The 25,002-nt window shown below is 41.4% G+C and overlaps 1 protein-coding gene across 6 annotated transcripts in view; it reads left to right on the top strand.

The window, feature by feature from the left end:
• Positions 1 to 25,002, top strand: part of LOC112252228 (protein strawberry notch homolog 2) — a 98,438-nt gene that overhangs the window by 16,802 nt on the left and 56,634 nt on the right. For all 6 annotated transcript variants that reach the window (XM_024423284.2, XM_024423283.2, XM_024423280.2 and 3 more), the window contains exons 2-3: positions 15,321 to 15,520; positions 17,528 to 17,616. In XM_024423284.2, the coding sequence (XP_024279052.2) occupies positions 15,410 to 15,520; positions 17,528 to 17,616 (200 nt within the window). In that variant the 5' untranslated portion in view covers positions 15,321 to 15,409. The remainder of the gene's footprint in view (positions 1 to 15,320; positions 15,521 to 17,527; positions 17,617 to 25,002) is intronic.

The following is a 25,002-nucleotide window of genomic DNA, read 5'->3' as shown; positions in this document are numbered from 1 at the left end:
TTACAGTTTTGACTTAAATCTGCTTGAAAATCTATGGCATTACTTAAATGGCTGTCGAGCATTGTTCAGCAACCAATTTGGCAGAGGTTGAAGCATTTTGAAAAGAATAATGGGCAAATATTTTTCAACCCAGTTGTGCAAAGCTCTTAGACTTAACCAGAAAGACTCACAGTTGTAATTGCTACCAAAGGTGATTCTAACATGTATTGACTCAGTGGTGTGTATACTTATGTACATTAGTGCTTTCTTTATTTCATTTTCAATAAATTTGCCAACATTTAAAAAAACATGTTTTCACTTTGCCATTATGGGGTATGTGTGTAGATAGGTGAGGAAAAAATATATTTAATCCATTTTTATATCGGGCTGTAACACAATAAACCTTCTGAAGGCACTGTATGTAAGATACAAGATCATATTTAGCCTTGTGTTGAAAGCTTCAACAATCCCTCATTTTTAGAGGATGAATTACAGTCGCAGAGAAAAACATTTTTAGAGCTGAAATCTTGATGATAATATTACACCAAGAAATCTTAAGATACTGTCCTGTCTGTGGTGACATGTAGCTGCATGTCTGTGTTTGAGAAGGAAAGGGATCGCTATGTGGGCCCCAGTGGTGAGAAACAGGTCGGGCTCCACCTGAGAATGTCACAGGTCTGGCTCCACCTGAGAATGTCACAGGTCGGGCTCCACCTGAGTCTCCAGAGAGAATGGAACAGAAACCAGAGCAGTCCCTTTAGCCCACTGTAGGAAGCAGTTATCTAGAAAGCAAAAAGCTACTGTTAGGCTGGCACTGGACATGCAAGATAGGCCATAACAAAACAGAATATAAAATGGCATACAGAATGCACCGAGTGGTCTGGGGGATGGCGCTTGACTTTGCAGCCACTGTGCAGCATTTAGTCCACCCCCAGCTTTCCCATCTTTTTCAGTAGTTTGTCATTCCAGCCACTCAGACTCTGTCTACAGCCAAGCCAGGTCCTCAGAGCACTTAAAATATCATAGGTGGTGACTGATTCCTCAAAACCCGTGCCTCACCTTGTCAAGCTTCAATGCAAAGCAGTAGCTTTATTGCTGCTAATTTCATTGTTGAATGTTTTATATAGGTTAGGTGTACGTCAAAGAGAACCTGTATTGCATTGTCATTTAGGCTGATTTCTGTTTCACTTGGAGCTGAGCTTGTTGAAGGAAGCAGATAGTACCTTATGCAAAGAGTTTAAAAGCTTTCAACAGCTTTGCTGTGCTAATGTAATCTCTCCTTTCCCCCTGCTTGGGTTTGACAGAAAAGACTATCCTGCTATCTGCTAGTGTTTCCACACAGTAGGCTACTCTGTATCCTGCCCTGACCAATAGTCCAGTCCCCTATGGCTTAGATCAGAATCACCCACTCATTGTTAACATCAGCCTATTCAGATTCAGAGTACACTCCACAGTTTACTTTGCCTGTAATAAAATTGTAGCCGGACAAATTCTCCAGGGCTGCCTTGCTACTGAGGAGAGGGAGAACGCAATTGAGGAGCCTTGGCCTAAGTTACTGTTGATTGCGAAGATTGAGTCCTTTTTCAATGAAGTTAAACAAAAGTTAGTGGCTCTGGTGAAAAGGCTTCAGACTGTGACCATTAATCACTTTTTGCAACCCTTTGATTTGGCCTACTTCTGTGTCTAGCAAGTGTCTCTCTGTCTCTCTGTCTCTCGCTCTGTGTCTCTCGCTCTGTGTCTGTCTCTGTCTCTGGAGAAAACAAATGCCCTAGGCAAAAGAAAATTGTTCTGATTGTGTAACATTGTCAAATCCAATTGCTGGTTTAACACAGCTATTGTGTTGTCACAGATGGAGAGAGGATGTTCTAAGCTTTCTGTAGGTATAGTATATTTCTGAATTATTAGTTAAATAGAAACTATTTTACAAAGATATTTAATATGGCTTTGAGATACAGAACGCATGAAATGTGCGTTGGCCATTGTGAGTGCATAGACCTCATTGGACGTAGGCTACAACTGCAATGTTTGTTTGGACATTAAACACTTTGTGAGTGGGTATTATTGTGAGTAATGTGAGTGGGTATTATTTTTAAAGTTTGTCTTTATATTTTATTTTCTACATTGTAAAATAACAGTGAAGACATCAAAACAATTAAATAACACATGGAATCATGTAGTAACCAAAAAAGTGTTTAACAAATCAAAATCTATCTTATATTGGGTCCTCCCGGGTGGCTCAGGGGTTAAGGGTGCTGTTCTGCAGCGCCAGCTGTGCCACCAGAGACTCTGGGTTCGCGCCGAGGCTCGGTCGTAACCGGCCGCGACCGGGAGGTCGTCTGGGTTAGGGAGGGTTTGGCCGGTAGGGAAATCTTGTGGCGGGCTGGGCGCAGTGCGTGCTAACCACGGTTGCCAGGTGCACGGTGTTTCCTCCGACACATTGGTGCGGCTGGCTTCCGGGTTGGATGGCGCTGTGTTAAGAAGTGCGGCTTGGTTGGGTTGTGTATCGGAGAACGCATGACTTTCAACCTTCGTCTCTCCCAAGCCCGTACGGGAGTTGTACTTAGCTACTAAACAATTGGATACCACGAAAAAGGGGTAACAGAAATCTTATATTTTAGATGATATATTTTAGACCCTTTGCCTTGATGACAACTTTGCACTAGAGGTCGACCGATTATGATTTTTCATACCGGCATACCGATACCGGCCGATTATCGGAGGACCAAAAAAAGGCAGATACCGATTTAATCGGACGACTTTTATTTAATTTATTTGTAATAATGACAATTACAACAATACTGAATGAACACTTATTTTAACTTAATATAATGAATCAATAAAATCAATTTAGATTCAAATAAATAATGAAACATGTTCAATTTGGTTTAAATAATGCAAAAACAAAGTGTTGGAGAAGAAATTAAACGTGCAATATGTGCCATGTAAGAAAGCTAACGTTTAAGTTCCTTGCCCAGAACATGAGAACATATGAAAGCTGGTGGTTCCTTTTAACATGAGTATTCAATATTCCCAGGTAAGAAGTTTTAGGTTGTAGTTATTATAGGAATTATAGGACTATTTCTCTCTATACCATTTGTATTTCATTGACCTTTGACTATTGGATGTTCTTATAGGCACTTTAGTATTGCCAGTGTAACAGCATAGCTTCCGTCCCTCTCCTCGCTCCTACCTGGGCTCGAACCAGGAACACATCGACAACAGCCACCCTCGAAGCAGCGTTACCCAAGCAGAGCAAGGGGAAAAACCACTCCAAGTCTCAGAGCGAGTGACGTTTGAAACGCTATTAGCGCGCACCCCGCTAACTAGCTAGCCATTTCACATCGGTTACACCAGCCTAATCACGGGAGTTGATAGGCTTGAAGTCATAAATGCTTGAAGCATTGCGAAAAGCTGCTGGCAAAACGCACTAAAGTGCTGTTTGAATGAATGCTTACGAGCCTGCTGGTGCCTACCATCGCTCAGACTGCTCTATCAATTCATAGACTTAGTTATAACATAACGCACAGAAATACGAGCCTTAGGTCATTAATATGGTCAACTGTCATATCGAAAACAAGATGTTTATTCTTTCAGTGAAATACGGAACCGTTCCGTATTTTATCTAACGGGTGGCATCCATAAGTCTACATATTCCTGTTACATTGCACAACCTTCAATGTTATGTCATAATTACGTACAATTCTGGCAAATTAGGCGGCCCAAACTGTTGCATATACACTGACTCTGCGTGCATGAACGCAAGAGAAGTGACACAATTTCACCTGGTTAATATTGCCTGCTAACCTGGATTTCTTTTAGCTAAATATGCAGGTTTAAAAATATATACTTCTGTGTGTTGATTTTAAGAAAGGCATTGATGTTTCTGGTTAGGTACACATTGGAGCAACGCATCGATTTATATGCATCGATTATATGCAACGCAGGACACGCTAGATAAACTAGTAATATCATCAACCATGTGTAGTTAACTAGTGATTGATTGTTTTTTATAAGGTAAGTTTAATGCTAGCTAGCAACTTACCGTGGCTTCTACTGCATTCGCGTAACAGGCAGTGTCCTCGTGGAGTGCAATGTAATCCGGTGGTTAGAGCATTGGACTAGTTAACTGTAAGGTTGCAAGATTGAATCCCCGTGCTGACAGGGTACAAATCTGTCGTTCTGCCCCTGAACGAGGCAGTTAACCTACTGTTCCTAGGCTGTCATTGAAAATAAGAATGTGTTCTTAACTGACTTGCCTAGTTAAATAAAGGTGTAAAAAAAAAACTGGCCAAATCGGAGTCCAAAAATACAGATTTTCCGATTGTTATGAAAACTTGAAATCGGCCATTCCGATTAATCGGTCGACTTCTACTTTGCACACTTGGGATTTTCTCAAACCGCTTCACCTGGATTGCTTTTCCAGTTCCCACATATGCTGAGCACTTGTTAACTGCTTTTCCTTCACTCTGCTGTCCAACTCATCCCAAACCATCTCAATTGGGTTGATGTCGGGTGATTGTGGAGGCCAGATCATCTGATGCAGCACTCATCACTCAAATAGTGATAGGTCAAATAGCCCTTACACCGCCTGGAGGTGTCCCAAAAAGCGCAAACCAGATGGGATGGCGTATCGCTGCGGAATGCTGTGTAGCCATGCTGGTTAAGTGTGCCTTGAATTAAATAAATCACAGACCGTGTCACCAGCAAAGCACCATCACACCACCACCTCCATGCTTCACAGTGGGAACCACAGATGCAAAGATCATCCTTTCACCTAGTCAGCGTCTCACAAAGACATGGCAGTTGTAAACAAAAAATCTCAAATTTGGACAGATTTCCACCAGTCTAATGTCCATTGCTCGTGTTTCTTGGCCCAAGCAAGTCTCTTCTTATTGGTGTCCTTTAGTAGTGGTTTCTTTGCAGCAATTCGACCATGAAGGCCTGATTCACGCCGTCTCCTCTGAACAGTTGATGCTGAGATGTGCCTGTTACTTGAACTCTGTGAAGCGTTTATTTGGGCTGCAATTTCTGAGGCTGGTAACTAATGACCTTGTCCTCTGTAGCAGAGGTAACTCTGGGTCTTTCCTTTCCTGTGGCGGTCCTCATGAGAGCCAGTTTCATCATAGCGCTTGGTGGTTTTTGCGACTGCATTTGAAGAAACTTTCAAAGTTGTCTGACCTTCATGTCTTAAAGTAATGATGGACTGTCATTTGTCTTTGCTTATTTGAGCTGTTCTTGCCATAATATGGACTTGGTCTTATACCAAATAAGGCCATCTTTTGTATACCACCTCTACCTTGTCACAACACAACTGATTGGCTCAAACGTGTTAAGAAGGAAAGCACAAATGAACTTTTAACAAATTAACACCAGTTAATTGAAATGCATTCCAGATGACTACTTCATAAAGCTGGTCGAGAGAAGGCCAAGAGTGTGCAACGCTGTTAAGGCAAAGAATGGCTACTTTGAAGAATCTCAAATATAAAATATAGTTTGATTTGTTTAACACTTTTTTGGTTACTATATGATTCTGTACGTGTTATTTCATAGTGTTGATGTCTTCACTATTAGTCTACAATGTAGAAATAGTAAAAATATAGAAAAACCCTTAAATGAGTCTGTCAACTTTCGACTGGTCTTGTATATCATTAGCTAATTGCTATCATTAGTTGGGTACGGTAGGCAGTAGCGTTTCTTGGTAATTGCTGCAATTTAGCCTGTTTAAACCAGTTTGTAAGTGTTTTGTTTCATTCTGTTAAGCCATTTTTTGGGGAGCCAAATTAAGTTCCAATTGTAATGTTTGCCACAATATAATATCCTTCTTGTATTTTCCCTATTATCAATGGTTTGACTGACTTTAGATTTTACTGGAATGAAGTTTAAAAACTTTAGTTAAGGTGTAGGTATTAGCCTATTATACCCGCAGGCCTATGATACAGATGTAGGATCTTTAATTTGCGTCAGTTTGCTATACCAGGAATATAATCCTGCAGCAACTGGAAATGTGAAATATTATGTGGATAATAATTAAGACAATCTGTTTCCCTTACATTTTGTACTTATTTTATTGTACTGATCCAACATTTGCATAGAAGTAGCTTATTTTGTGAAAGTGTGCACTGTCTCTTTAACCAGTAATGACATCATTCATGAGGCAGGAGGGGAGTGGCCCGTCAGGAGCCCTACTCACACCTTCAGATCGCTGAGCAATGGGTCATCTTTGGGAAAGATGTGAGAGACAGATTTAAGTGAATTAATAATGTTTTGGTGACAGTCAGATTTGATATCAGCCTATTTTGTGTTATGGTTTGCATATTATCACAAAGTACTAGGGTAGTCAATTGATGTTAGCTTTCACTGTCAGCTAGCAGAGCAAGGAAAGTTGAGCTACAAAGCTGGAAGTTACTGGTATCTTCTTGTATTGTAAAGTGTTCTAGCCTCTATGGACATTGTTTTGTGAACAGTTTCAACATTTCTACATGCCATGTTTTATTATTCAAGTGTGTCAACTAATGTGCAGCTTGAATGGGGAGCTAACATGATGCAGCCTAGACTCCTAGCGCAGGCTAAGTAGAGCTAACATGATGCAGCCCAGACTCCTAGCGCTGGCTAAGTGGAGCTAACATGATGCATCCCAGACTCCTAGCGCAGGCTAAGTAGAGCTAACATGATGCATCCCAGACTCCTAGCGCAGGCTAAGTAGAGCTAACATGATGCATCCCAGACTCCTAGCGCAGGCTAAGTAGAGCTAACATGTTAGCTCTACTTGGATGCATCATGTTAGCTCTACTTAGCCTGCGCTAGGAGTCTGGGATGCATCATGTTAGCTCCACTTAGCCAGCGCTAGGAGTCTGGGCTGCATCATGTTAGCTCTACTTAGCCTGCGCTAGGAGTCTGGGCTGCATTATGTTAGCTCCACTTAGCCAGCGCTAGGAGTCTAGGCTGCATCATGTTAGCTCTACTTGGATGCATCATGATGCATCCCAGAATCCTAGCACAGACTAAGTAGAGCTAACATGATGCATCCAAGTAGCGCTAACATGATGCATCCCAGACTCCTAGCGCTGGCTAAGTGGAGTTAGCCCACTGTTCCTAGGCCGTCATTGAAAATAAGAATTTGTTCTTAACTGACTTGCCTGGTTAAATAAAGGTTAAATAAATAAATAAATAAATCCCAAACTCCTAGAGCAGGCTAAGTGAAGCTAACATGATTTAGCCCAGATTCCTAGCACCGGCTAAGTTGAGTAGGCACGTGCACTCGCACATCGGCTATGATGATAGCCTTGATCCAAGACACATTTGACAGAAGTACCGAAAGTATTAACAATTCTAGTACCAAACAGTTTCTTCTTGTTCTATAATTGAAAAAGTACAGACGTTTCGGCATACCGTGCAACATTATTCATAAAAGAGAAGCACCATTTTATAATCTTAGAGAGGCAGTGGGGGTGTAGAGGGGGAGGTGTTGAAGCCTGGGGGAAAAAGAGTCAACAATTGTTTACAGATTATTTAACTCACTGTATCACAATTCCAGTGGATCAGAAGTTTACATACACTAAGTTGACTGTGCCTTTAAACAGCTTGGAAAATTCCAGAAATTATTTTATGGCTTTAGAAGCTTCTGATAGGCTAATTGACATAATTTGAGTCAATTGGAGGAGTACCTGTGGATGTATTTCAAGGCCTACCTTCAAACTTAGTGCCTCTTTGCTTGACATCATGGGAAATTTTTAAAAAATCAGCTAAGACCTCAGAAAAACAATTGTAAACCTCCACAAGGAGCAATTTCCAAATGACTGAAGGTACCACGTTCATCTGTACAAACAATAGAACGCAAGTATAAACACCATGGGACCACTCAGCCGTCATACTGCTCAGGAAGGAGATGCGTTCTGTCTCCTAGAGATGAACGTACTTTGGTGCGAAAAGCACAAATAAATCGCAGAACAACAGCAAAGGGCCTTGTGAAGATGCTGGAGGAAACAGGTACAAAAGTGTCTATATCCACAGTAAAGAGTCCTATATCGACATAACCTGAAAAGCCGCTCAGCAAGGAAGAAGCCACTGCTCCAAAACCACCATAAAAAAGCCAGACTACGGGTTGCAACTGCACACGGGGACAAAGATCGTACTTTTTGGAGAATTGTCCTATGGTCTGATGAAACTAAAATAGAACTGTTTGGCTATAATGACCATTGTTATGTTTGGAAGAAAAAGGGGGATGCTTGCAAGCTGAAGAACACCATCCCAACCGTGAAGCACGGGGGTGGCAGCATTATGTTGTGAGGGTGCTTTGTTGCAGGAGGGACTGGTGCACTTCACAAAATTGATTGCTTCATGAGGATGGAAAATTATGTGGATATATTGAAGCAACATCTCGAGACATTAGTCAGGAAGTTAAAGCTTGGTCGCAAGTGGGTCTTCCAAATGGACAGTGACCCCAAGCATACTTCCACAGTTGTGGCAAAATGGCTTAAGGACAACCAAGTCGAGGTATTTGAGTGGCCATCACAAAGCACTGACCTCAATCCTATCAAAAATTTGTGGGCAGAACTGAGAAAACGTGTGCGAGCAAGAAGGCCTACAAACCTGACCCAGTTAGACCAGCTCTGTCAGGAGGAATGGGCCAAAAATTCATCCAACTTTTTGTGGGAATCTTATGGAAGGCTACCCGTAACATTTCACCCAAGTTAAACAATTTGACGGCAATCATACTGAATACTAATTGAGGGTATGTCAACTTCTGATCCACTAGGAATGAGATGAAAGAAATTAAAGCTGAAATAAATCATTCTCTCTACTATTATTCTGACATTTCACATTCTTAAAATAAAGTGGTGATCTTAACTGACTTGAGACAGTTCATTTTTACTAGGATTAAATGTTAGGAATGGTGAAAACTGAGTTTAAATGTATTTGGCTAATGTGTATGTAAATTTCCGACTACAAATGTATCAGCCCATTATCTTTTCTACATATTTTGTCTGATTTTAGTCGTTTAAGTTTATACTAAGCGTTTTTCAATCCAGAAAACGTATTTTGTCTTAGGCGGTTGAAAAAAAGAAGGAAAAAAAACTTTCATGCAGAAAAAACCCTGACATTGCATTCCTTTCCTAATGGTTAGGTGTTCTAGCACTGGGGGTTAGACTTGGTTTCCCACACAGGAGTCCACAAGCCTGTTCCCTGGTTACCCAACCATTATACACTCTCCCTCCAGTCTAAACCACACACAATGGAGCCAGCCTCATTCACTGGCTTGATGCGGTAGTCTGGTCCTGCTGATGATCAGGTGTGTAATAGGAGTCTCTGCTGTCGAAGTCCACAGCTGAGCTGGCACAGGCCCACTGTACACATATACTTAGAACTGGGTCAGTTTGTATGAATCGTCTCCGCCAGCCTGCAGGTCCGCTGAGTATATGGTCTAATGCCTCCAGCCGAGCCCATTTTGTTCTGCTCTGCCCCATGCTCACTTACTCACACAACGAGAAGGGATTGGCTGGCGTTTGTTTGGGTTTTGGGAGCCAGTCTTCAGCATCAAATCCACAGCATCAGGCAGGGTCAGGCTGGGTGAGAGGCAAGCAGCACGTGACACTACAGCCTGAACACACTCACCCGGCCAGGCTTACTCTTGATCAGACCGAGAGGCAGGGAGAGCCAGGATGCATCTCTAGAATGATGCTGCTTGTGCTCGAATTATAAAACAGACACATTGAAGAGGAATAAACCGCCTGACACACAGTTGGCTACAATCATGTTTATGAGTAAGTTATGTCAGTTTTCTGTTGTATTGCAGGACAGAGGGCATGGGTGTTAGCTTACATTTGATTATCTAGGTTTATTGAATGCAGTGTGAGTGAACCATTTTAGAGACTACTCAGAGTGAATCGGGTGTAATCTCAAATGACACCCTAGTCCCAATTTCCCACTACATATATATATAGGCCACCTAGAAGAGACCAGATAAGTGGATCCATTTCCTCTGATGTTACCTGGCTTTGATCTAGATCTGTTGAACTGGTGGATAGTGGGGCTCTGGTGTCAGCAAGCCACTGTTGGTGGTTCTCATTCTCCCCCTCTCCTTTTCAACACAACAAAAGACTCATTCTGAGTCATTTCTTCCCTGTAATATTCACCCTCATGTTGATAAATCACATGTCTCATACAGCTGGAGATTGTCATTAGGCTAATAATATTCATCATGAGCTCTCATATGGCGAATTGGCCTTTCTGGGTTTCATTTTAATGTGACTTATGTGACACAATGAATCACTTGTGATATTTTGCTGCAGCAATTCTGACATTGTGCATGGCAATATGTGATGATTCTGTCCAATTTGGAACAAAATGCTTCATTATTGAGATAATGTTCCCTGAATGTAAATTGGTTATAAAAGCATTGCCACTTCCTCTGTTGGTTTTTGGTGTTCAGGCTAATTCCAATGTGGCTTCTAATCATGTGCAGCATGATTAATATATTAATGGATTCAGAAACTAACAATACAGCAAGCTCTTAAAACACTTTGTTTCTATCTCCCTCCTGTTTGATAGCGCTGCAGATTTGATCATTTTTCTTTGTAATTTCCTCCCTTGTCACCGAACTGTCCATACATCCTCTCTGTGCGTCAGTGCCGGTAAATGGATAATGGCGCGTTGAAAAATACCTGATTTAATAATTCACTGTTTTGAATGACAACTGTGTTTCCGAGGGAAGTAACTTGTTCCTTTTTAGGCATTTTTCAAAATAGTTTGGCTAATTAATCCAGCATGGTATGCCAAACTGTCATAACCACCAACCCACTGGTTTAATGTAATGTAGCATGGCTCTATAACCTTATTGAAATCAGACATTTAATAGGTGAGGACATAAGTGAGTGACTTTGTAGGTTTTGTTTATTAGGATCCCCATTAGCTACTGGGCATGCAGCAGCTACTCTTCCTGGGATCCACATAAAGGTGGGAAGAAGTGTTGTCAATCATGAGGTCTGAGATGGTATCTCTGTTCAACGGGAACAGATGTAAAAGGTTTGGTCTGTCATTCATTCATATGAAACCTCTTGCAACCCTGTGTGTGTGTCACCCTTGCTGCCAGGATGCCCTGAACTTGAGAGCGTAGTTAATGGATGGCCCCACTTCATCTTCATTAAGGGATTTACTCTCTGCCTTAAGCAGGATTAATGCCAGGCTTGAGGAGCAAGGGAAGACAAGTGTTTTTAAAGAGTGATGGATCACACGAGGGGTGAAGAGGTGGAGGCCTGCGAACAGGGTGGTAGAGATGACACCACTAACCTGGGGCATGTTCCCATACCACTCCGGGCAGTAGTTGCCCTTGGGCACAGGCCAGACCAACTATCAGTTTACCCTTTACAAATCGTAACCTTAACACATGAATGCAAAACTGAATGACCTTAGATTGGCATTTAATTAGGCAACTTTATCATTATAGATGGTAGGAAAAGAACCTGCCATAGCACTCCATAGTCAGCCTTGCCTGGCTCTCTCCCCTCCCTGCTGGCTGTGTGGACTCAGCTCTGCCCGGCCCCTGACCCAGGCTGAGCTAGCACTGCCACAGAGGAAGAGGCTGTTGTTCCCCTCCTGTGTGGAAGGATGGTGGTCCTCGTGAGCGCTTAGCTGCGATTTGGATGACTTCCATGTGTTTCAGCTGGCAGGCTGAGTGCCTAGTCAGAATGAGAGACAGGAAAACTGGTGGCTTGGCTAGCTGGCACTCAGCAACATGGGGAAACGGCTGTGGAAAATACAATGTTACAACCAAATGTGATGTTTGTTCATAATCAATACCTAATATGTTGCAATGTAGGTCATAACTTGTACTTCAGCCCTCTTAAAGGTCTTGAATTCTTTCATCAAGGCTAGATTTATAAACTGCAGGGACATGAAATAATCTGCACCTCACCCCCTTGGTTTATAATATGTCAGGCCACCCAGTCGGGAGGCTAAGAGAGGGGGTCGCTAGACCAACCACCACCAGCACCAGTCTCTGAAGTAGGGATGGACATCTCGGTCAATTTGTTGCCGACTAAACAACCCTCATCAACAGGTCAACAAACTTAAAAAAAAAAATATATATATATATATATATATATATATACACACATTTATTAGCGATTGTGAAACGTCTCGCTTTGCCTCTTCCTCTCTGATACTATGCACGCATACAAGGAACATACCTTTTTCATCAAGAGCTTAATGGAAACATGCAACATTAGCAAGCCTATCGTCTTCCAGTCAAAAGGCTATATTATTGAACATGCAACTCCTGTAATGAAGCAGCAAATAAAACACATTTTCAAACATTTTCCAAAATGCAATTCGCGGGAAAACAGTTCTAAACAGCACACCTAATGTGAGCGATTCCATGAGATTGAGATACAATATAAATTTAGGAGAGGAAATCTAATAGCAACAACTAGGATTGGTTTCTAATATGACTATGATTGTGCCTTTTGGCTTCTGGACAACGAAAGAAAGTTCATATGAAAACCAATAAAATAATACAATAATTACCTATTTTCTATGGGTGGATTTTTGCTTCTTTGAAGCAAGGTAAGACGTACCTCATTATTCGAAGTAAAGTAAAACGTTCAGGTTTCAAACAATTTATACCGCCTCAAGCTCACATTGCAAAGAGGTGGGTGACACGCTGATAGCCTGCCTACGGTTGACTATCGGTTATGCACGCGAATGGGAGGTGCGCTTTAATTACGAGTTGAAATTGACAAATAAAAATGGCTCTTTTTAATCGTTATTTGTTGCGCGATGACTGGGTTTACAGAAAGCGTTTCACTCCAGTACCAGTTTGAGGCGCTGCTCTCGCGCTGTGTGACAGGTGATTGGCTATTCCGCTCCACAAACTAGACTTTGTATGCTGTGCCCGTGGGATAAATAAGATGCATGACTACCAAAATACACACGCGCCAATTTAATTCCACTAAATTATGCAAATTAACCCATAGACCGATTTATTTTTTAAGCATGACTGGTCAATGTATTTTTTCGAACCATCTAACCGATTTAAAGGTTAACATCCCTACTCTGAAGCAATGACAATATTACACTGTATACTCACTCCTTTGACTGTGAAATGAACCCCCTCCCTATCTACTACTCTACAATAGGCTTTAAGTTTAAACTGTTTAATACAAAAGATCTGGGTTTTTGCGTTACTGTCTTACAAATGGGACACCCTCCTCACCCTAGAACCCATCCCCCTGTACTTGTGAAAAGCATTATATATTTCAATATAGGCCAGAAGCTTTTAAATAATCCATGGAGGTATAGTAAATGCTTTCCTTGTGTGTGTGTGTTTTGCTGAGTGAATGAAACACTAGTTACATTGTTAGCCTCCCACCCTTCTCTCTCCCTCCCTCAGTGGCAGGAAGTTTTTCCTGTTTTCCTGTATTGATAATAGGCCTTACAGGAAGAGAACATCTGGGAACCCAATAATTATCTGTATTTATTGTCCTCAGACACTGGGCTGCTAAAGCGAGAGACTTTCTTGGTTGCTAGGAGACATGAACTGCAGCCGGTGATATGGGGGATGGTTGGATCGACTGGAGGGAAAGCGGGAAAAGGCCCAGGGATGCTGGGAATAAATCTCAACGCTCCTGAGATGGTGAGAGAGAATGAAGGAGAGAGAGAGAGCGAAGTGGGGATTAATGAAGAGAGATGGACTGTTGTGTTTGTCACACTGATTAAGTCATCACCTGCCTGTGATTGTGGGATTCACAGCCGCATATCTCCTTCACACCACTCTCACACAAACACATGCACACTCCTCTCATGTATCTGTTCTTTACCAGGTTTGACTGTACCTAATATGGAAACCTAATATGGTTTCCAAAGTGTTAGTAGGGCCAGCTGTTTTTCTGGACCATAGATGGAGCTATAGCCTATAACTATGACCGTGAGTACAGTTTTACCTGGTCAGGTCCTGTGGTTAAAAAAACGACTTAAGTGTCAGCATCCACACACCCTGGGGAGGAGCCTGCCAGCCTAGGTCAGGCTGTAGTACAACGGACTGCTTATTGAAACCCTCATATGAACTCCATTAGACTTTTGGCTATGCCCCCTGGTGCAGGTGGACAGGTCTGTTCTTTGTGTGCTGGTGAGGAGGGAGGGAGGGAGGGAAGAGTTTGATTAGTGAGAGAGGTGGGGGAAAGAGCATGTTAAAGAAACAAGCCCTCACACTAGCTTTCTATTGCTCCAGATAGTGGTATAGAAGCAATGTAGCCTGGCGTGCAGGCTTTAATGTGCCTATTTGATATGCATATCTGACTGTTTCTCCTTCAGGAGGGAGTGCGATTGAGGTTATTCAGCCAATCGGTCATGGTGGTGTGTGGAGCCTCTTTTGATCATCTGATCAAACTTGGTGGAGATGTAGGTGGTGGGACTGGGAGTCCTCTAAGCTTCCTTTCCAGTAGGCTCACTAACTAGCTGTCCAGGAACATACAGCACCTGCCATCCTCTCTCAACCCCCTCTGTCTACAGCTAGTATTTACTATTTTATTAGGATCCCCATTAGCTGTTGCCAAGGCAGCAGCAACTCTTCCGCTTCTCTTCCTAGCTCAATGAGAGCTGTGAATTTAATAGCATTGCATGTGGAATTTGCTGTGATGTCAGAAGGCATAAAGCAAATGGGTCCTGTCAATCAGGAACAATGAGCTACTTCCAATTACAATTGAGCTGTGAATGCAGCAAATTAATGTAGCAGTGTGCGAAGAAGACTGACATCCCACTACATTTACAGACAAACTCATGATTTAAATTGGGCTATCCTATGATTTGCAACGTTAAAATGTTTCAATGCATAATAAGCAGTAGGCTGTTATTTGATTGATCTGACATTTATTTTGTTTGGAACTTCAAGTAAGTGATTGTTTGTCAATCTGGATGTAATTTGAGTGATATTCCCCAGATGACGTTGTTGCCATCCCACACAGTTTCACCATGCTGGTTTCACTACAAACCCTGTTACGCATTTTAGTCCGACGTAATCAAACCTGTCATAGTGACGTTCATGCATTATCTTTGTTTAAAAACTGCAGCCTTTGTACAGACTTGTCTTAGCTCATCATTCCTGATTGACAGGACCCATTTGCTTTTGTCTACTTGGTGTTACAGCACCCAAAACCATTATGCAATTAGGTTATTTGACTTTAGGTAAAACGGTATGTATATTCTACTGCTTCAAAACAACAGTACAGGTTTTACACAGTTATATTAGACTACACTACCGGATGAATAACATGACGCGCTACCACGTGAATAGTTAGGGGTTTAATTCAAGCTATTCAAATTCTATGTCTCTTTCTCTCGCTCTCCAGGGGATGGAGTGGGCCTTGGTATAAGCTCTGTAGGACACAGCTAGCATACGTACGTGAAGGTCAAAGGTCATGTGTCAGCCTGCAACCTGATGCCCAGCCTCCCATCACCCTCACCGGCCATGGACGGGGAGAACTACCTGCACCCAGAGGGGCCACAGCTGGACAGCAGCATTTTCGAAGTTGCCTCTTCCAATATGGAGGTATGTCAGTTGCACACTACACACATTTACACATCCACCCATTTTGGTCAACTCAAATTTCCAGGAAAATGTGGCTACATAATATGCTAATATTAAAAGGCTACATATGCAAATAATAATGTTTATTGTCATCAAACATTTTGTTAGCATGGCTAACGGCATGCAGAACTCTATCTCTGGATCTCCACTGGCCCCTCTACCTCTGGGCTGGCCTACAGGGGGGGCTGACTGTCAGAGACCAAGGGGCCAGGTTACATTTCCTCCCTAGCCACTAATGTTAAAGGTTAGGGAAGGGAATGTTATGTCGGTTATATTTACATGCAGGATGTGCCCTCAGTCTATTGAATCTCCCTCCCTATCTAAGCAAGAAGTACTCAGCAAAGAGTCAACAAAGACCCGCAACTAGTTAAACAGATCAGGTGCTTCTCTCCCCCAGCCTGATAATAACTCATGGTGGTTAAGGGCACTTCAACTCAGGGGTCACGTTAATGCAGAATTCTGCATTTTTCACACGAAACATTTTTAATAAAACACATATCTTGCTGTGTTTTGTAAACACAGATCTGAAATGCTTCTTATTGTCATTTCTGCTCGCGTTCTGACAAATTTTGTGCTTCAGTTGCACTTCTCCGTTCAGATGAGAAATCTTTGTTTGTCAGACCCATAAAATTCCCACATTCACGAACGGCATTCTGTGTACTTTTTCTTCTGTACTTTTCTAAGTACTTTTCTTCAGTAATCTTCTGTGTACGTTTTTCCTGTAAAATGTAAGACATTAGAAAATGTAGCTGGTAAAAAATAATAATATGATAAACATCGGCATGCATCATTTTCGCAAGAAAGACCTTGCCTTTCCATTATAAGCTAATTTACGTTTGGCTGCTAGCCAAATAGCGTTGCACTTATGTTGTCATCTGATGAAAATGAAGCTATTTTTTGACTGTTGCAATAATGTATTTTGTGTGAAGGAAAACTGTAATTACATGGGCCTGATCACTCTATTGAAGCAAAAAAACACTGACTTTTAATATAAATCACAGGTGAAATGTTTTTTTATGGTCTCCATTTCTGAAGGCTAATTGCTGCAACCCCTGCAATTTGAGAAGGACCTGGAACACTAACAATGGCAGTCATGCGTTAGACTTGACATCTGTGGTGGGACGGTGACGTCTTTGTGCTGACACAGTTATCTCGACCGATACTGGGCCTGATGAGGGTCAAGATTTCCCAGGCTGATACTCGTTCATGTATTAACTAGTGCCGGGCATCATCTATGTCTCGCTTTTAGGAGACGCTGGTACTAGATAGTGCAGGAATGGGCAACTGGTGGCGTGGCCCACTGATCTCAACTTAATGTTGAGATTTGGGATAGTAGAATACACAAGGTGCAATTTCAAATTTTGTTTGTATCAGCAGCAGTTCTATTACGTCAGCCCCTTGCAGTCACTCAATTAGCCCATGCCAGCTAACATATTTAAGTTTGGTAAGTTATTCTAGCAGTAATCATTATCAAATTACCAACCGAGGGGCCCCCCATTGATTTTGTTAGCCACTCTCACTCATATAATTTTGAAATCTGCAAACATTGTTTTCCACCTTATGGAAAATTAATAGAATTGTAGGAAATTATGTGTAAAACTCTCCCAAAAAATATCCGCCCCATGGCAAAATTAGAATGGCATGAAATTAGTTATACAATTGGGTATGTGGCCCCTCATGAGGAATGACCCAGAGGAACAAAGACAACCTAAATGGTTACCTGTGAAATGGCTGGCGATTTTAAAAAAAATATATAATTTGTGCACAAGTTTTCACAAATGTCATTTTGGGAAAAGGGTACCCCCCCCCTTCATGAATTGCAGAGATCTTTTGTTATACGATTCCTGCCCAAGTCATTTGACAATATAAATACAAAGCATTTTTGACCATATGATATCCAGTCGCATATGGTGTTTGAGTCTTGTTAGGCATGGTATACTAATGAACCTTTTATCTACTCTGTTTCAGAGTTATCTGTATCCCTCTGGTTCCTGGGCATCATTTTCACAGCAGTCTGGAGGCTACAACGCACACTGCCCTATGCAATCTGGAAACCAGTAAGTAACCAATCACTTCTCATACCTCACCCTCCCCTCTGCTGTTTTACTTGTGATGTGTATTTAGTATTTTTTAAATTAATTTTACTCTGATCCCCATTAACTACAGCCAAAGCTGCAGCTACTCTTCCCGAGGTCCAAACTAAATATAAAACATGAAATAATACATAACATTAATAGATAATTACAGCTGAATGACAAAATTATATAAAATTACACTACTACATTGTGGATTCTACTATGATTACGCATAATCCTGAATTAATCGTGAATGATGAGTGTGAAAGTTGGGGGTATGATATTTGTGAGTAACTTTCTCACTTAACATTATTCACGATTTATTCAGGATTATTCATAAGCATGGTAGCATCCACATTAATGTATGTGTTTAGAAACATATTTTAATTTACAATAAAGGGGACTCAAATGACACTACATTATTTACCTTTCATTTCTATTGGGCACAAAATACTCTGAAACACAATTAAAACAAATATCAAATGCATTCAACAAGTGTGTAGAGTCACAAGCTTGATGTAGTCATTGTGTGCTAGGAGAAAATACTAAACTTGACTACTTTTAATACACAAGTTAATTTGTGCCAATACTTTTGGTGTCCTAAAATGTGGGGATTATGTACTCAAAAAATCGGTAATTACTAAACGTTTCACCCGATATGGATAAAAATACCCTCAAATTAAAGCTGACAGTCTGCACTTTAACATCATAGTCATTGTATCATTCCTGGAGTACATTTCTGGAGTACAGAGCCAAAACAACAACTACAACTTTTTTTCCTATTAATAGCTGAATGTATAGCGCGAGGTCATGCCAACCTATAAGCCCTGCATGACCCCAATGCATTTAAAAACTACAACATGTCCAGGCCAGTAGAAGTCCCTTTTGGGCCAGTAGATTTTTGGACAACTGGGCCAGTGAGAAAGCAAAGTTTACGTTGGACTCTAGTTTATTAAATGAAAATAATAATTCAAAAGTACCCTGACAATAAAGCACCAGTCAAAGTACTAGTGTGTAATGAGTCTTATGTAGATTGTCCTGTAAGTGCCAGGCTTAAAATGTGGGGGTGGGCGTCAGTTCCTTATTACGTCTCCTTAATTTCCCATGGAACGTTGCATGCCTGGCTGGCTGGCGTCACACTCGCTGTAGAGGGTGGAGGTTATCTCTGCATCTGGCAGCTGGGGCTGTTCCCTGGCCTCCCAGTCAACTGAGATGTGTTTCTCACACTGCCCCCTAACCCTCACCTCTCAGACGCACACCACAGCACATAAGAGCTCCTAACTCTTGCCTCCATCTCGCACACACTGGCAATTGTATGCCCAGAAAGGCCTATCTATGTACCAGTTGTGTACACGTGATTTCATCTGGTTTAACAGGGTCAGGTTAGTTAGTTCAATGCTTTTTATAGCATTTTCTCCATTCAGTTTTCCCATGTAGCACATGGCAGAGACTATATGTAACCCAAACCTCAAATCCCTACCAACTTTTGATTTAACCCTGTAGAGTCGATATCCGAGCCCCCGAAGGAAAAAATAAATAAATCACCCACAATAAATTCCGTCAGTTTAAGCTAGAGATCAGTTTTTGTATTGGATTCGTCTCAATCCCCTGCATCCTCACTTCCGCATCTGCGGTGAAAGGTGACAGCTAAAGCGGTCTTGTCATAAAATTGTCTAACGACCCCCACTCATCAGATCGGCTGTACCGACTTCAGACAACTTCTGTCTATTTCATTTTTTTTATTTAACCCTTATTTAACCTTTCAAGTCTGTTATTAAGAACAAATTCTTATTTACAATGACTGCCTACCCCAGCCAAACCCTAACCCGGACGACACTGGGCCAATTGTGCACCCCCCTATGGGACTCCCAATCACAGCTGGTTGTGAAACAGCCTGGAATTGAACCAGTGTCTGTAGTGACGCCTCTAGCACTGAGATGCAGTGCCTTAGACTGCTGCACACTCTAGAACACTTTAGCCCAAACCGTCCAAACAGTTTGGGCTACACACTAATATGACATCTCTGTGGAAAGATGACCCTCACAAACACGTACATGTCGTTGTTTTGCGCTAGGACACCCACAGGCCTCACAACACTCGTATCTAGGTACCAGTTGAAGAAATAAATGAACAAATATATGGAGACTGTTTAGTGCCAAAAATAAGGGGTTCAATACATGTAAAAAAAAAAATCCTGATCTTTCTTTTCTCTCAGACATGGGGCACATACTTCAGAACAAAATTCCTTGAGATTGTCTTTGGGGTGGCTGATCTGTTGTTCCATATAGTGAATCTGTTATGAAAAAGACTGTAGTGGGTTAACTGATGTAGTTTGCTCTACCTCTTTGCAAAACCTGTGGTTTTCACATTTCCTCAGACGTTAGTTTATTGGTAGTGGCTTCTTTAATCTGTCATCTCTGTTGCAGATCACCCCCCTTCCCTGAGTGGTTTAATGAAGTAGCCTACTTAGATAAAATATTAGGCTAATGAAAGTTGATTTGATTCTACAACTATACTTATCAGCTATATTAGTCCTGCTTGCCTCCTAATCACATTGTCATTCTTGGTGTAATTGTAGCCAGACGTCCAATGAATAGCATGAGAACAAGGCAAATAACAATGTCAGACATAACAGATTTGTGGACTTGCAATGACCCTAAATGGGAATGTAATCTACTGTATCGTCTTCAGCTCTGCTGATCAGAATGATGCCTTTTAGCCGTCATTAAGTGCAGAGAGTTGATCTCACTGACATATAATTAGATGTTTTTTACTGTAGCTAAAATGGATTTGCTAGTTACCACACAGTTGATCAAGTCCTGTGGTACATTGGAAGACAAGTGATTAAATTAGTCTCAGCCGCATCCTCACATCCGTGTTCAGTGTGAGCAGAGTCCTGTGCAGAAATGTGAATGGGTCGGTCTCCAACACTCTGTTTACTCACCACTCTCTCACTCACTCACACACTGAGCGTAGCCTAGTGGTTAGAGCGTTGGACTAGTAACCGAAAGGTTGCAAGATTGAATCCCCGAGCAAGGTACAAATCTGTCGTTCTGCCCCTGAACATGGCAGTTAACCCACTGTTCCTAGGCCGTTATTGAAAATAAGAGTTTTTTTCTTAACCGACTTGCCTAGTTAAATAAAGGTAAAATAAAAAACACACTATTTTAAGATGTCATTGAGATGCTGACTGGGTAGATACAATACAGAGCTCACTGAATGAGTGTGAGATCCAGCCAGGGTTGTGTGTGTGTGTATTCAAGGGTTGCTATCCAACAAATGGCTGTACATGCCCCCTCAGTTTCGTCACCATGTGGTTTTGCCTCACAGTGTATCTCATGTATCAATGCTTTGACAAACAGGCCACCCACCAGCTTGAGCTTCTGTTTACAGCAGTACTTCAAAAGCAGTAGATATCTAGGGTGTAGGCCTGCAGCTGTATTGGAACATGTATGGGTCATTTTAAATGCAAACTGTTCCTCTGTCTACTGTATCTGCATTGTTGGCAGTCTTTCAGACTAATGCCCTAGTCTGCAGTACAGTGGTGGTGAATTCATTCCGTTTCAATTCAGTTAATTCCATAGTGGTTTGAAACAGGCTACCTATTTAAAAAGTAATCCTTCATGTAAATGGAACTGAAACCAAACCCTGACTGACGCACATACTGGTTAACACAGAGTGGGAGATTGACACGAGCTGATAATCTGAAGTAGCTAAATGAATGTCAGGTTTGTCTGGAAGTCAGAATGAAAGCTCCTGATGTGGTAAGTAGAGGGTTAGGGTTAGGCCAGGGAAGGATCATTGTGTCACATGTCTTTTGGTACATTCTGCTGGCTTGTCACACAAGGAAATATTAAACCTCTTCTAGGAAAACAAGATATTGTTATTACCCCCCACTCTTCCTGTTAGTGTTTTGAGTGGGTTTATTTTGCCCTTCCTGCCCATGCTAGTATTTTTTTCAATGTTTTTAGGGGGTAGATCAGCTTTAATATTGTAGATAAATTGTGGATTCTATCAATGTAATGTCTGCATCTTTTCCAATTCCCAATATAAAAAAATATAAAAATAATAACTTTCTTATTTACCCCTAACTATACCACCACTGCCTTAATTGGAGTAAAATAATGGACAACAATACTTAGGCTTCAGCTTCCAGTTAATGCATAGTATATACATTTTACATTTTACAGACGCAGTATATTTTACATATTATTTTCTCTTTTATTTATTTTATTTGTTTTAGTCCCAGCCGTCAGCTACTGTCAACCTCTCCCATCTTTCTGCCATATATTTTTCTGCTGTGATGTTTCACAAATGTTCTGAACCTTTCTATGCTAGTATTCTATAGATGATCAAACACGCCTTTCATCTGGGTCTCTGTAATCCATAGTTGTCTGGACAAGCCTGTAATTCGAGACGAGCAATGTAGGTTTGACTTCTCTGAATATTATTGCATTCTACTTTTGGTTATCACGTCCTACTGTCCTGACCAAACTATTACAACTCGGAGGTTGTCACTTTAACTCGATTTATCTCCTCAGAATTCAATAACAGTTATGCATCAGGTGAGAAGTGATACTCGGTAGTCAATAAAGCATTTACTGGAAGATGGGTTACTTTCTGTTTGGCCTGCCCTACGTACATTAAATTGTGCAACACCAGCTTGAACCAGTCCGATACATGGAATAGCCTTTGTCACAGTTGGTTATAGAAATATTTGAGGGGTTTTGTAACACTACATAAAGCTGACTCATCCGGGAAAGGCTGACTTTGTGTTATTGGAATGCTGCTAGTGCTGACACCTTCTGGCAAGGTAGCAATTATCACTGTCATTTTTATTTAACCCTTATTTTACCAGGTAAATTGACTGAGAACCCATTGTAATTTACAGCAACGACCTGGGGAATAGTTACAGGGGAGCGGAAGGAGAATGAACGAGCCAATTGGAAGCTTTAGGATGCTGCACTGTGACCCCAGCTTGGTGGCTGACGGTGACCCTTTAAAATAAAGATGTTCGATTACAGGTGTGAATTTTCCACACCAATCAGGAAACCCGGACTTCTGATCCTAGAATATCTGGCTTGCATTTTTTGAGATTTACCACACATCTTGTGCCGATCACATCCCTGAATCTCCATGTTAAATTCCCCTCACACCCAGCTTTGATATACATATGAAACCGACAAACATAAAGTTTAGACCACCAGCAACTCTCCCAATTGCTTATCTCTTCCGTTCTCTTTAAAGAACAACCTCAAGTCCATCAATGATCCTCCAGCTGGTCTGTGGCCTGGGTTGGAGGACAGTTTTGTCCATCAATCCCCCCATTGTATACATTAACTCACACAGGATTTCATTCTATGCTGCGCTCCTCATGTTGTCACCGTCATGCCCTGCCTGCCGTGACTCAGTGAGAAAGTGAAAATATCCAACAGGCAGCAGAAGTGAAGCGGTGTTTTTTCCACTGAACTGGATTGTGATTCCAAGGAGCAAAAGTGAAAGAGTGGAGTGCCTCCATTCGCCTAAGGTCAGAGCGGAGTCGCATGAAGCCCTGAGTGTAGAGGGACACAACTCCACACAGCTGTGCCACTCCAGTGTCTTTGTGATTGTGTGTGAGTCGACTTGGTACATCTCCAGTGTGTGTTGTCTGTGTATGTCTGTGCGAGTCTGACTGGACAAAGGCAGTATGGTCAGCATGGCCTTTGTGGATCATGGAACCCGATGACGGGTAGGGGCTGTTCTCTCTGTCTCTGACTCTTTCTCTCTCATCTCAATGGGGCATCTCAGATGTTATATTATTAGCTACGTACAAAGTTGTAACAGTGTGCAAGTAGTTGTAGTATGATTGGCATAGGAAAATACATAAACAGATAATAAATATTGGTTGCATGTACATGTGTGTGTATATATATATATATATATATATATATATTGGTTGAATGTACAATGGTGTTTGTGCTCCACTGGTTTCTCTTGTGGCAACAGGTCACAAATCTTGCTGCTGTGATCGCACACTGTGGTATTTCGCCTAACAGATACAGGAGTTTGTCAATGGGGGTGTAATGGTTCACCAAACCTACGGTTCGGTACGTTTTGGGGTCACGTTTCGGCACAGCTGGAAAATTCAATGCCAACAGTTACTGTAGTTCATTTGTGTTTATTTAAGAAAATACAAAGTGTTGGTATCCCTGATTTCATATATGATCATGAGTCAAATAATGCCTGATGAGAGCACAATCAGGAATACCAACACTTCTTAAATGAAAACACACAATTACTCATCAACAACACAAAAATAAAGTGCAACATGCATGTGAAATCAATATGTAAACATGGCTCAGACATTGTCTAGGCCTATGCTATGTTTTCTTACAAAGAGAAAAATTAGCGCTTGTGTGACTCATAAAAGCATTGTGTTTCCTAGCATGGTACTTCTCATTTTCAAGTCTGGGGTAATATGATGTGCTGTCACTGTTAAGTTACTCTCTGTAGCCAAATCAAAATCAAATCAAATTTATTTATATAGCCCTTCGTACATCAGCTGATATCTCAAAGTGCTGTACAGAAACCCAGCCTAAAACCCCAAACAGCAAGCAATGCAGGTGTAGAAGCACGGTGGCTAGGAAAAACTCCCTAGAAAGGCCAAAACCTAGGAAGAAACCTAGAGAGGAACCAGACTATGTGGGGTGGCCAGTCCTCTTCTGTTCATACAGAACTTGTTCAAATCAAATGTTATTTGTCTTATGCTTTGTAAACAACAGGTGCGAACTGTTGTAGCCTGCTGCTACAGGTAACTGCCAAAATAAAGGAAATGCCAGCAAGTGTCTTAACTTCTTATGGCTGCAATCCCGTTAACGGGATAATTTTAATCAACAACCGCTGATTTGCGGAGCGCCACATTCAAATAATATTACAAAAAATATTTATATTCATGAAATCACATGTGCAATAGAGCAAAACACAGTTTAGCCTTTTGTTAATCCACCTGTCGTGTCAGATTTTGAAAATATGCTTTACAGCGAAAGCAATCCAAGCGTTTGTAAGTTTATCGATCGCTCGACAAAACATTATGAACACGTAGCATCAAAGTAGCTTGGTCACGAAAATCAGAAAAGCAATCAAACGAATCGTTTACCTTTGGTCTTCGGATGTTTTCACTCACGAGACTCCCAGTTACACAATAAATGTTCCTTTTGTTCCATAAAGATGATTTTTATATCCAAAATACCTCCGTTTGTTTGGCGCGTTATGTTCAAAATCCACAGGAAAGAGCGGTCATGACAACGCAGACGAAAATTCCAAATAGTATCCGTAATGTCCACAAACATGTCAAATGTTTTTTATAATCAATCCTCAGGTTGTTTTTTA

The sequence above is a fragment of the Oncorhynchus tshawytscha genome, linkage group LG06 (genome assembly GCF_018296145.1).
Source record: "Oncorhynchus tshawytscha isolate Ot180627B linkage group LG06, Otsh_v2.0, whole genome shotgun sequence".
Taxonomy (NCBI): domain Eukaryota; kingdom Metazoa; phylum Chordata; class Actinopteri; order Salmoniformes; family Salmonidae; genus Oncorhynchus; species Oncorhynchus tshawytscha.
This window is presented reverse-complemented; position numbering and strand designations above follow the sequence as displayed.